This window comes from Aspergillus tubingensis (assembly GCF_013340325.1).
Source record: "Aspergillus tubingensis WU-2223L DNA, scaffold_9, whole genome shotgun sequence".
Lineage (NCBI taxonomy): Eukaryota > Fungi > Ascomycota > Eurotiomycetes > Eurotiales > Aspergillaceae > Aspergillus > Aspergillus tubingensis.
In genome coordinates, this window is record NW_023336283.1 from 2,907,105 (window position 1) to 2,919,581 (window position 12,477).

The following is a 12,477-nucleotide window of genomic DNA, read 5'->3' on the forward strand; positions in this document are numbered from 1 at the left end:
TGGCGTCTTCCGGCCGATAGAATGTAAGGGAAAAAGGGGAAATAATTTGGAAAAGGGGAATGGAAAAAATTTTGAACGTGAGGAAATACAACTATTTCCCCAAAACCCGAATTCTTAAAAACCGATTCCCATAAATCGTCTCCAATCTTACCCATCGCATAAAATCACCCGGAATCAGTCATTGCACTAGGAAAAGTCCCATAGGGAGTGAGTAGTTGTGCCTGGAGAATACAGAGATTACAGCAATTACTGGCATTACTGCATCCAAGCCCGGCGATCCCCGAGGGAAACCCACGGTTGTTCCACCCTCCATCACAAGCAAAAGAGAGTTATCGTTATCCAATCTTCCTTTACCCCGCAGGCTCTCTCCCGTCGAGAGCCGATTCAATCAGCAACCCTGGCGGCCAAACGCACTCCCCAGCAGCGATTGAGCCTGATTTCCAGGCACCTGGATCAGCGACTCCCGCTGCCGGAGCTTAACACTCCCTTCTCGACCGAGAGGAACTCGTTGGCTCCCGACGATATCGAATATAAACCCCTCGATCGCACTGCTTCCACTCCGACTACCTCTCCTTCTACTCCTTCGACTCCTTCCTCTCCCACTGACTCCTCTCCCCCCGCCGCCAAAATGTCCTCCCAAGCCCCTCACCCCACCCTGTTGATCCCAGGGCCCATTGAATTCGATGATGCTGTCCTCCAGTCAATGGCTCACTATGCGTAAGTCAATCCCCTTCCCCTCCTCGTCCTTTTTCCTCCGATCTGCCCCTCATTGACCGATTTCTTGGCTTCCAGTGAGAGCCATGTCGCCCCCGGTTTCGTCAAGACCTTCGGAGAGACCCTGTCCATGGTCCGGAAACTCTTCCAGTCCTCCAACCCTGCTGCTCAGCCTTTCGTCATCTCCGGTAGTGGTACTCTCGGCTGGGATATCGTGGCCTCCAACCTGATCGAGAAGGGTGAGAATGCCCTGGTTCTGCACACCGGTTACTTCGCCGACTCCTTCGCTACCTGCTTGGAAACCTATGGTGCCAATGCCACCCAGCTCAAGGCCCCCATCGGCGAACGCCCCTCTTTCGAGCAGATTGAGCAGGCCCTTAAGGAGAAGCCCTACAAGATCATCACCATCACCCACGTCGACACCTCGACTGGTGTCCTCAGCGACATCAAGCGCGTGGCCGAGGTCGTCCGCCGTGTCAGCCCCCAGACCCTGATCGTCGTCGACGGTGTCTGCAGTGTCGGCTGCGAAGAGATCGCTTTTGACGAATGGGACATTGACGTCGTCCTTACGGCCAGTCAGAAGGCCATTGGCTGCCCGCCCGGCCTCAGCATCCTGATGCTGTCCGGCCGTGCCATCGACACCTTCAAGACCCGCCAGACGCCCCCGTCCTCCTACTACGCCTCCATCGCCAACTGGCTCCCCATCATGCAGAACTATGAGAACTTCAAGCCCTCCTACTTCGCCACCCCTCCCACCCAGCTCGTCCACGCCCTGCACACCACCCTCTCCCAGATCACCGCCCGCCCCATGTCGGAGCGCTACGCCATCCACGCCCAGGCCTCCGACCGCGTCAAGGCTGCTGTCGCCGAGCTCGGTCTGCAGCAGGTCGCTTCCCAGCCCGAGAACCAGGCTCACGCCATGACGGCCATCTGGCTGCCCGAGGGTCTGGCTCCTCCGGACGTCCTGCCGGGTCTGCTGAAGCGCGGCGTCATCTTTGCAGCGGGTCTGCACAAGCAGGTTGCCACCAAGTACATCCGCTTCGGACACATGGGCGTCAGCGTGACGGATCCCAACCGTTCGGATGTCGACAAGGCCATTGCTGCCTTGAAGGAAGCCTTGACAGAGGCCAAGCAGGCCAAGGGTCTGTAAAATCAATTAGTACCATAACGATATTTTAGACGAACAAGCCAAACAAAAAGAAATTATCACGAAATGAATAAAAATTGGATAAAATTATTTCACAAAATATATGTCGTAATATTCATACTTTGTATCAACCCGAATTCCCCGATGTCGGACACGCCGCGATAACGATAATTAAACAGCGATAGGAACTGACAGCTTCTGCCATATTAGTACCCTATCGGGTTTACCATTTATTCCGTCTCCACTTGGCCTGCAGTATATCTACTATTAGTCTTCCTACATGAGTATCTAAGTAAATAATTGGAGTACTTAGGTTAAAGAAAGATTCATTCCTACGTAGTATAGATTACGTGATACCCTGACAGTCATGCCATCATCACCCCTCGGTTAGTTCACAGTTACTCCATACTATTTATTCACTGGTAACTGTCCCCACTACAGCATATATATTTATCCACGAGTACTAAGTACGTAGTTACTAATAAGAACTTACTAGCATCGTAAGTCCCTGAGTCGAGGTATACTACTTACCTGTAACAGCTCTCGCTTTTGTAAACAGAAAAGAGTAGTACGACTCGGGAGATCTAATTCGATTGAACCAACAGGCCATTGATGGAATGGAATGATCTATCCCCAGGCTAACTGACATGACAGACATACAAAAGCAGTAAGAAACTCACAACTCGATCCCGATTGATTCTTTCAGTCAAAGAAGAGAAGAAGCAAAGTGGCAGTTAGCAACGCTGTCTTGATGAATAAAATTCAGACAGGAAGGTATATTGTATTTGAGGTTCGTGGGCGGCAAGGCGAGCAGTTGAGGATGGATCCTGACTCGTGAGACAAGGTGGAACAGAATGACACAAATGTAAGAATAGAGAATAGTAAAGAAGAATGACAATGGAAAAAAATAAAAAGGAATTACAAGAATCTGTAGGGTGACAAAGAAGTAGTATAATAAAGGCAAAAGGATAAAAACAGGAGAGGGGGTATGGTATGGTAATGGAATGGAGAGGAACAAACAATATGCTTCAGTGAACACTCGTCATGCTTTCCCTTCAGCCTCTTCTTTACATGAGCTGAGCTGAGCTATGAATGCATTATAAGAACTTCCGTAAACATCAAACTGTGCTTTCTCTTTCTTGCTTCTTTTTTTCTTCCTTTTTCTGATTTTCGTTTCTATGGTCTGGTAAAGGCCTCCACCCTCGCCCCTCGGCGCCAGATTAAGCTTCCGCTTCCCCTCTACGCAAGGCCAAAAATGCCCGCACATCGGTCACATACTGCAAAGCTTCTAACATGGGGACGAGGTGAAGAAGACCATTATCCGTGGGATCATTAATCCAGCCCTCAATTGGGATAGCATTATCTATTGCAGGTGTTAGAGCAGACCGGAATATGGCGGTAGAACCACGCCGAAATCGGGACGTACCTTCGTGAAAAATATAACTCATAGGACTGTTGTCCAGGATCATCACCTTACTCAAATCAGGCTCCACAGAGCTGAGGTCCTTGATATATGCACCATTCCGTAAAGTACAGTGCTGACGGTAATACCGCGCCTGGAAGTATTTCCGCTCCTGCTCAAGCCAGTCAATGACTGGATCCGCATACTCTTGCACACTGGCTGTGAAGATGACCAGCTTGTACCACTTGGAGATCTTGCGCAAGAACTCATCACAGTGGGGTCGTTTGTGTACGTAATACAGAATAGGGTGCTGCGGGCCCAGAGTCGTGGGAGGTCCGCCGGGTGTGAGTGCAGTCGTCATCGGCGTGGACAGTTTGACCTCAACCATGTGGCCACTGGACATGCGGCCGCCTTTGGCCAGGGAATGAATGAGAGTCTCATCCAGATCGAGGACTAGAGTCTTTTGCGGGCTCTTGGGAAGGCGGAGGTTGGCCGTGTAAGACGGCACACGGGGTGGAATCAGCGGGCGAGGAGGGACAGGAGAATGCGGATACCTGGTGAGGCTATGCACAGACGGAGACGTGGGAGATTTGAGACTGTCAAGGTTGAGAGTACCCTGAACCCCATTTTCCGGTGTCTGGCGCAGATCAGCACTTTGCGACCGACGTTGCCTCTGTCGTTTGAGTGCCTCTTCACTATGAAGCTTGATCCGGATCGAGCGTCTAGGAGCGGTCTCATCTGGCCTTGGTTCTGGACTGGACGATTTTGCCTTGGAGGTTCGTGACCGACTATTGCCGAGTGCCTTGGCGCTCCGGCGATCTCCTTCCGACTCGGACGTGCTCGAAGCGATGGAATCCCGTGAAACGTTGCTTTTAGACCGTCGCGAAGTACCTGTTCGTCGCTTGCTCTCCGCTTGTCGACTACCTCTACCCGCCGTCGTGGAGCCAGTCGACTTGGATGGGCGGCGAGACACGGACCGTCGTAGCTTTCTCACAGGTGCCATGAAAGAGTAATGACCGTTATCGTCTTCGAAACATTGGGCAACATAAAAACCGGGCGCAGCCAAGGTGGATAAGATGAACTTGATCGTTTCCGCAATCGCATCAAAGAACCGTTGGGCAACGAATCCCAGGGTGCTTTTCGTAGCAAATGAACCATCTTTCTGTATACTTCGTAATAGGGGCGATTTCTCATCAAACGTAATTTCGTGGGAGTAGTTTATATTCTCGTCGGGCGCATCATGGCCATTCTCGTGGGCCTCGGTCGAGTGAAAGTTGCTTTCGCTGTACGACCGAAGCTTGGCAAGATCGCCGGGCTCACTCGCTCTGGCGACGTCTCCCTGAGACCGGGAACGCTGGCGGCTCCGAGCTGGGAGGGACGACTGGCCAATGACTCGAGACGAGAGGATGTTGAGCGAGTTCATCTTCCCACACGGCCCACGGGTGTCTGGGCTGGCGCAGGTGACTAGAGGGAGAAGGAGCGTAGGTCAGCAATCATTTGAATATTGCAAGCTAGATAGTCGAGGCCGGTGATGGGACCGGGGATGTTGGAGCATGATGCGGTGATAGAGAGAGCCGAAACTGTTGGGGTCTACGGACCTCAATGCGCCAGTCGACAACCCGTGCTTTTTCGGATTTCACCGTTACCCGACCTGGTGGATGGCGGAATGACGACAAGTAGATCCGAGGAAAGGACGGGCGGAAAGGAGAGCCCGAACGTGCGGAATTCACGGCGACAACGAGAGGGAGGCCTCACGGAGAGAAGGGAGGTATGAGGGAGGAAGGGCTTGGGGGGGAAGGAGGAAGTTGAGACGGACAGCAGCCGATCAGCCGGCGGATGAAGTTGAGGAACGATGGGCCGAAGTAAGAAAGTGTGGGGAGAGCAAGAGGAGAGAGTGAGAGAGTGAGAGAAGCGGCCTGGCCGTATGTTACGCTGAGACGTATGTATGTATGGACGTATGTATGTATGGTTGGGCCGAGCGCAGTTGAGACCGAAAGAAAGCGGGCAAATTCTCCCGCCGTCACCACATCCCACCTTCTCCTCTTCCTCCCTCTGACTTCCCCCCTCTAACACCCTCACTTTTCTTCCCCCCCAAAAAAGTCTCCCACGTGGAGTTCGTTATTCTCCGGTTCGATCTGGTCATAGATTCCTCAACCGGTGCAATTTCGAGAAATCTTCCAGCGACCTCAAAGGTACGCTACCGTTCGCGACCATATGACTCCTCCACCTTCTAACACTGTGCGTGCCTGACCAGGAAGCCATTGGAGCTCGTCAAGACCTTCAAGCCTGCCAGTCAACTTAATAAGAGACCCTTTCGCGGTTAATCGCAACCATGCCGTCCACTTCCGCGGCCCTGACGCCTGGATTGGCGTCGTTCCTCAAGTCCTTGAAGACGAATCCAATTGATACATCGATTGAGGATCTGATCTCGTGCGTCCTCGACGTCATATCACCGCGTGTCGCAGCAGCTCGTGCAACATACTGACCAGCCTCTAGGCTTCTGAAGCGCAGACAGATTCGCCATTCCAGATCATGCGCGACCGCAACCGCCTACCTTCTGCGCAGTGTTATTTCGGCCACTCGGACTTCGGATGCGAACAAGATGATCGAGCGGGTCCAGCATGTGGGAAGGCGCGTGATGGCTGCTCAGCCTAGGGAGATGGTGGTCGGAAACATTGTCAGACGTGTGCTCGGATTGATCCGTGATGAAGCGGAAGACGACAGAGAGGCCGACTTCACTCTGAGTGAAGCGGGCTCTGAAAGCCAACCTCAGACCCCTCGTGCCCTAGACGGTCAGTCCTGTCTCATAGCACATCAAACCAGGACTGTTGTGAGCTAATATTTATGCCGTTTGCAGACCCCTCCGAGGTTCTCTCTTCTCGCCATGAAGGTTCCGACCGGTCATCCTCCAGACAGCCTTTTACTTCGCTGTCGGCCACTCCCATTTCCATGTTCAGTCTCCTCTCACACCCAGAGCCTGAGTCGTCTTTGCCTGGCACTCCGGCCTCCGCGTCTCCGTCCGGCCGCCTACTTGGCCAAAGCCACAACAAAGACATCCGTGCCGAAGTTCTCGACGGTATCAACGAGATCATCGATGAGTTGGGCCAGGTAGACGACCAGATTGCGGCCTATGCCTTGGAACACATTCACTCCAACGAAATCATCCTCACACACACATCTTCGACTACTGTCCAAAAGTTCTTGCTCAAGGCTGCGGCCAAGCGCAAGTTCACCGTGATTCATGCCGAATCTTATCCCAACAACCATGAAGCGACTCATGCCACTGTCAGCGGACAGGCTCCTAAGGACGACGACATTCTGAGCACCGAGGCTTTCCAGAAACCTCTGATTGCTCTTGGCATCACTGTTATTCTCATCCCCGACTCCGCAGTCTTCGCGCTCATGTCCCGTGTCAACAAGGTCATCTTGGGCACACACTCGGTCCTTGCCAACGGTGGGTTGGTCGCTGCGGCTGGCACGCGAGTCATCGCTCGCGCGGCCAAGGTGCACCAGACTCCCGTGGTCGTTGTGAGCGGTGTCTACAAGCTCAGCCCTGTCTACCCGTTCGACTTCGACTCGCTGATCGAGTATGGCGATGTCAGCAAAGTTATTGGGTACGAAGATGGTGACCTAGTAGACCAAATTGACGTTCAGAACCCGCTCTACGACTATGTCCCCGCGGAACTGGTCGACCTTTACATCACTAACCTGTAAGTTACCCTAAAACTTGGCCCATTAAGTCTGCAGAACTGACAAGCATTCCAGGGGAGGCCATGCGCCATCTTACCTTTACCGTATTGTCTCGGACCACTACCGCAAGGAGGATATCAACGTCTAACGGTTTTGAGGATTATGGAAATGGAAATGAATCAACATATGAACAAAAACTTAAGGGAATGCAGATGGCTGCAAGATGACATGCAAAAAGTACGGCTATAGATGAGTAAGGCGTAAGGGCATAGATAATGGAACGCAACGATACCCGCGGGGATACTAGGATAATCTTTATGAATGAGATCAGTCCTTATCGATTGACGCACCCATCCGACGTAGATACTACAGTAGTATGTGCGTTCTAGATTCGCAGATTGCCGGAAGGCTGATTTGATCTACAAAAACAACTACGACAAAAGCTAGACTCATTTTTTTGAAGGATTTGAATTTTAGGGCCCTCCCAAAGAAATAAATCATGGCGCCATCTTTTATGGATATATCAATCGTAGTACGCTGCAAATGGTATGTATTTTGCAGGGTCTCATCCGTCCTGAACCATCAATTCCAGACCATAGACTTGTGTTTGCTTTGCCTTTTGCCCCGAAGCATCTTCCATGGAATGGGCCCCCTTCCACCCCGCTAATAACATCTTTATTAAATTCCCCAGGGTTTGGGTTATTTAAGAGCGGGGCTTCTCCTTCTTCTCCTTCCAGAGAGCGAGCAGACCGACACCGGAGACCTTGACGACCTTGAAACGGACACCGGGAATATCACCCTTGGCCTTGCCCTTACGACCGAAACCGGCGAGGAGGACCTCGTCGTTCTCATCGATGAAGTTCAAGCAACCGTCGTTGGGGACTATACAGAGCACCATATGTTAGCACAATCGATACCCAGAATCAGATATTCAGTATTTTCCCGGTGTCGCCCCCAACTCCATTCCATGCTCCCCTTGCCCTTCTCTCATATTGTCTGTGTCCTCCACACACAGAGACTTCCATCATATATTCCCCCAAACCAGACACATCCATCCACAACCGGGAAAATAAAGAGAAATGAAGAGGATAGGATCACCCACCGAAAGCGGTAACCTTCTTGCCGTTCTTGATGAGCTGGACCTTGACACACTTGCGAATAGCGGAGTTGGGCTGCTTGGCCTCAACACCGACCTTCTCAAGAACGATACCCTTGGCGTGGGAGGCACCTCCGAAGGGAGAGGACTTGTAGGCAGTACCGAGGAGGCGCTTCTTGTAGTGCAGATCGGCCCAGCGGTTCTCGCGACGGGTGGTCGCGAGCTTGCGGGCGGCGTTCAAACCACGGGGCTGTCCCTTACCCATCTTGTCGGATTATGTTCGAAGGAGGGTGAACTGTAGAAAAAGCAAGAATTTCCGTTAGAATTATATTATTTTTCCAATGAATGGGTGAGATTTCGGTGATGAAGTTGGACAAGTTGCAGGTGGCGGGCGTGTTTGCGGATTTCTCTCTCTCAAGATTCGGGGATATATATAAGGCGGACTTTGTGTGTGCGTAGGGGGATTTTCTCGTGTCTTTTTTTTCGCAACCAGGGAAATATCGACTGGTGATAATAAATTCACAATAGGGGGGTATCTCTATACGTACCGAACTGATGGATAAAATTGGCTGGATGGGCGGATGGTTGTCGAAAGTCGAAGGGGGGGTTCGCTTTCACGGCCGGCGGTCGCTCGACTAGATCGAAAATGTTCTGCTGTGCGGCTTCGCCCTAAACGGCCGCTAAGCGAGGCACGGGACTCGGGCTGGGTCGGAGTCGGAGAAACTTCGGCCCTCTCCGTCTCTGTCTGTGTCTGTCTCCCCGTGGTTCCTGATAACGATAAGGATGCTGTCACTACTATCACCACCTTTCTTCTTCAACTTTAACTATACGATTGATACTCAATTGTTATCCATACTATAATGTTTAATCTATAGCAAGAAGGGAAGGAAATAAATATACTGCCAACCATGGACCCTCCACTCAGAATGGATCCCAAAATGGATCCTAAAATGGACACCAGGAAGATAAGTGCCCAGCGTCTTCCCCCGCCTGTCCTCTTCCAAGGCCCGCCGTCACATAATGCCTCCAACCTCTCTCTTCCCCCGCCGGTATCCGCTGTTCCGACGACGGGAGCCTCTCCGCGGCCGCCTCTGCAGCGCAATCGCTCCTCCCGGGCAGGAACCCTCGAGGCTCCAGGGTCCCTCTCGCCATTCCTGACTCGCAAACAGTCTAAGGGGGAGGTGGACGGTTCCGAAGCCATATGGCAGGAGATGCAGAGCGCATTGTCCGAGGTCGAGCTGAGCGCGGCAACGGGCGAACATGTCTTTGGGGAGAAACACTCCGAGGCGTTGGAAGATCTCCGGACAAAACAGCTGAAGCTTGCGCAGGCGTGGGCGCGCAGCGAAGCCGGGGATGAGGTTGTGGAAACAAAAGGTGCTGCCGCTGCTGCTGCGGCCACGGCAAAGAGTAATGCGTCGCTGCGACCAGCGTCGCGAAGCACGGCTGGACCGGGTGATTCTGCTATTCCTGAGGATGGCTCCTCGCGGAATCTGGATGAGGAGACGGAAAAGGATATTCTTCTCGCGCGAGAGAGACGGGAAGCTAATGATCGATACTTTGATCGGGTTAATAATGGTGTCTTGGATGTGGTGGCTAAGCTGGAGGAAGTCGCTCAGGCTATGCGCGCGGTGGAAAGAGAGAGCAAAGACATCTGGAGTGATACTGATAGCATGAGTACCACGACGCAGACCACGACTGATACTGGGTGAACTAGCTGTTGGCCTATACAGACATCTATGGGGACTTCTTGATAGCCCTCTGTATTATAGAATGAGGCGACTAGCCCACTGACAGTGGACATGCATTGCTGTCAACGCGGCATACAGTGGCCAAGTACCAGCAGTCGCAAGACAATCGCATCAAGTCTGCGCCAACCCGCATACTGAATCCACGACACAGGCGGCAACAACCCCCAAAGCCCTGCTTCATATACCCAGCAATCACCACGAACCAAGAAAACAAGAAATGTAGCATTATACCGCTAGTCAAACAAATCAAATCCAAACAACGTATAAATATAGAACAAAAAATCAAAGGGTATCTGAAACTTCATCTCCATCAAACCCACACCCACACCTACACCCAACGCAAACCATAAACAAAAGGCAGCACTAGGACACAAATGTATCTACTCCTTCTTCACCAACCGCACCACCGTCTTCCACCCCTCCACAGCCGTATCCCGCGCATCCTCCCACCGACTCTCATACGCCTTCCTCGCCAACGTCTCCACCTCTTGGTTCCAGCGATGTTTCAAGAAGTCCTTCAAGACGGGTTTCGTCTTCCGGTCTTCTTCCTCATCCGGACGCTTCTGGGTCTCTTGAGGCAATAAGCGACGGTCGTATGCGCCTGCTGACGAGGCCAACCAGTTCAGAGCGCGCGTTTGTTCGCGAATGGCATTGCGCTGTTCCAGGCGATTGGCTTTGTGTACTTGGAGGGAGATGTACAGGACGGAGGTGGTGAGGGCGAAGCCGCTGAACTGATTTGGGCGTAAGCTATGATTTTTTGGATTGGTTTGATTTGTATGTGACGGAGGATGGAGTTGAAGGGATGGATGTAGGATAAGTGGATGAAGAGGTGGGAGAGTAGTAAGGGCATAACGGGGACTTACGAAGCCAGCGAAGAAGCCCATGTTATCTCTATTCTCGAAATTACAAGACCGGATATTCACAAATGGTTTGACCAAAAGTCAAATAGAGGATGTCGAGAATGGTAAAGTGTACAGATGAAAGCGGGGGTTCTTCAAAGCCCTTGCGGACAATCAGACAATCGGGATTGATTGAGATGGAACGACGAGGAGTATCGGTCTCGTCTGATGTGACCACCAAACGGGAGATAGGGACAAAATAAATATGTCCGACTTGTCCAAATACCACTGTACAGTTCAGGCAAAAGAGATTCCCCAATTATAAGACGTAAAAGAACACAATGGGGGATCGAAGGAAGGATTGAAGATCAAAGATGTTCCCAAACGGAGGAGAAAGTCGGGGCTGCCGTACCCGCACTCCGATTGGCTACGCGGCGAATCGAATCTTTCCGCCATCTCCATCTCCAGCTTCATCTTTCCCTCTCATCGACAACCAAAAACAACCGGCGACTCCTGATATCCCATTGATCCTCCACACCGGTTTCAATCCCATCCGGTCTTTTCGAATCGATCCATCCGATCCCACCGCCTGGCCCCCGAAGCCAGCTTATCCACACACTCCGCCCCGAAAAGAAACCCATATCAAATAAACCACTCTCACCACCACCAACACTATGGCCGGAGGTGCTGCCAAATTCCGCCATCTGAGCCGCAAGTCCTCTCACAGACAGGCCCTCCTCCGCAACCTCGTCACCTCTCTCTTCCAGCATGAATCCATCACAACCACATGGGCCAAGGCCAAGGAGGCGCAACGACTGGCCGAGAAGCTGATCACCCTGGGCAAGAAGAACACCGAAGCGAGCCGGAAGCGCGCATTGTCGACGTTTTATGTATGATGCTGCCCCTCTATCCTTTGATTTCTTTCTCAGGACATATTTCATACATACCGTGGAGAATACACGATAGATGAAAGCGAACAATCTGAACTAACCAAATGAATCAATAGACCCCCCACGAACTCCTCCCCAAGCTCTTCGGTCCCCTTCGTGAACGCTACGCCGAACGTCCCGGTGGCTACACGCGAGTTCTGCGCGTCGAACCCAAGAAGGATGATCAAGCCGCCAGTGCAATCCTGGAGTTGGTAGATGGACCTAAAGATATGCGGTTTGCTTTGACGGCGCGGACAGTTGCTAGACAGCGGTCTCAGGGTTTGGAGACTCTCAATGAACTTACCACAATGAATGTGAACAAGGTCACGCGGTTCCGGAAGGGGGGAATCTCTGATCTCGAGAGGGAGATCAAGCGCTTAGAGATCACGGGTCATGGGAAGGAGGAGGCGGGGAAGGCCAAGCCTGCGAAGCAATAGAGTGAGGGTGTAAGTGATCGATGGTGGTGGTGGTGGTGGTGGTGGTGGTGGCCTAGGTGGCCTTTATACTGTGTACCTTTACTATTTCTTTACCTTCACTGCTGTGTGCTTGGGCCTTGTGTTTTGGCTAGTCATGATTGTGTAATTTTAGCTGTTTTGTTTCAGTGGTGTTGTGTATGTAGATTGGACCCGTTCATCCCCTTCGTCGAGATTATCTCCAGGTAGTGACGACTACTTATACATCTACGTCAATATTTTAACACTTGGTGTCATACAGTGTATTTATCTAAGCACTATCGCCTGCCCCTCCCAAGCCAGCAAGATCTAGCAAACATAGCAATGCTCAAAGTACATCGAGTTATTCAGGTTTCCAACCAAGTCCCGAACGCCCACGAAATCCCAGTCGTCGACAGCGAGGGGTTGGGCGGCGCTGACAGGACCTTGAAACCCAGTTCCCACGCATCAAATCATTTCT

General features: G+C 51.9%; 7 protein-coding genes across 7 annotated transcripts; 4 read left to right on the plus strand and 3 right to left on the minus strand.

The window, feature by feature from the left end:
- Positions 1–628: 628 nt before the first annotated feature.
- AtWU_09034 (alanine--glyoxylate transaminase) lies at positions 629–1,864 on the plus strand (the record flags this gene model as incomplete). Its single annotated transcript, XM_035504142.1, has 2 exons — positions 629–717; positions 793–1,864. The coding sequence occupies 2 exons, from the start codon at positions 629–631 to the stop codon at positions 1,862–1,864; spliced, it is 1,161 nt and encodes a 386-aa protein (XP_035360035.1).
- Positions 1,865–3,081: 1,217 nt separating this feature from the next.
- Positions 3,082–4,686, minus strand: nemA (Nem1-Spo7 phosphatase catalytic subunit NEM1; the record flags this gene model as incomplete). The annotated part of the gene is made up of 2 exons (XM_035504143.1): positions 3,082–3,224; positions 3,288–4,686. The coding sequence occupies 2 exons, from the start codon at positions 4,684–4,686 to the stop codon at positions 3,082–3,084; spliced, it is 1,542 nt and encodes a 513-aa protein (XP_035360036.1).
- A 909-nt stretch (positions 4,687–5,595) lies between these two features.
- AtWU_09036 (translation initiation factor eIF2B subunit beta) lies at positions 5,596–7,101 on the plus strand (the record flags this gene model as incomplete). Its single annotated transcript, XM_035504144.1, has 4 exons — positions 5,596–5,693; positions 5,760–6,055; positions 6,121–6,973; positions 7,029–7,101. The coding sequence occupies 4 exons, from the start codon at positions 5,596–5,598 to the stop codon at positions 7,099–7,101; spliced, it is 1,320 nt and encodes a 439-aa protein (XP_035360037.1).
- Positions 7,102–7,656: 555 nt separating this feature from the next.
- rps23 (40S ribosomal protein uS12) lies at positions 7,657–8,314 on the minus strand (the record flags this gene model as incomplete). Its single annotated transcript, XM_035504145.1, has 2 exons — positions 7,657–7,835; positions 8,056–8,314. The coding sequence occupies 2 exons, from the start codon at positions 8,312–8,314 to the stop codon at positions 7,657–7,659; spliced, it is 438 nt and encodes a 145-aa protein (XP_035360038.1).
- A 643-nt stretch (positions 8,315–8,957) lies between these two features.
- Positions 8,958–9,758, plus strand: AtWU_09038 (DUF5315 domain-containing protein; the record flags this gene model as incomplete). The annotated part of the gene is made up of 1 exon (XM_035504146.1): positions 8,958–9,758. The coding sequence occupies one exon, from the start codon at positions 8,958–8,960 to the stop codon at positions 9,756–9,758; it is 801 nt and encodes a 266-aa protein (XP_035360039.1).
- A 419-nt stretch (positions 9,759–10,177) lies between these two features.
- AtWU_09039 (MICOS complex subunit Mic12 family protein) lies at positions 10,178–10,681 on the minus strand (the record flags this gene model as incomplete). Its single annotated transcript, XM_035504147.1, has 2 exons — positions 10,178–10,528; positions 10,661–10,681. 2 exons carry the CDS (start codon positions 10,679–10,681, stop codon positions 10,178–10,180), a joined length of 372 nt encoding a protein of 123 aa, XP_035360040.1.
- Positions 10,682–11,310: 629 nt separating this feature from the next.
- AtWU_09040 (mitochondrial 54S ribosomal protein bL17m) lies at positions 11,311–12,002 on the plus strand (the record flags this gene model as incomplete). The annotated part of the gene is made up of 2 exons (XM_035504148.1): positions 11,311–11,526; positions 11,643–12,002. 2 exons carry the CDS (start codon positions 11,311–11,313, stop codon positions 12,000–12,002), a joined length of 576 nt encoding a protein of 191 aa, XP_035360041.1.
- Positions 12,003–12,477: the final 475 nt, after the last annotated feature.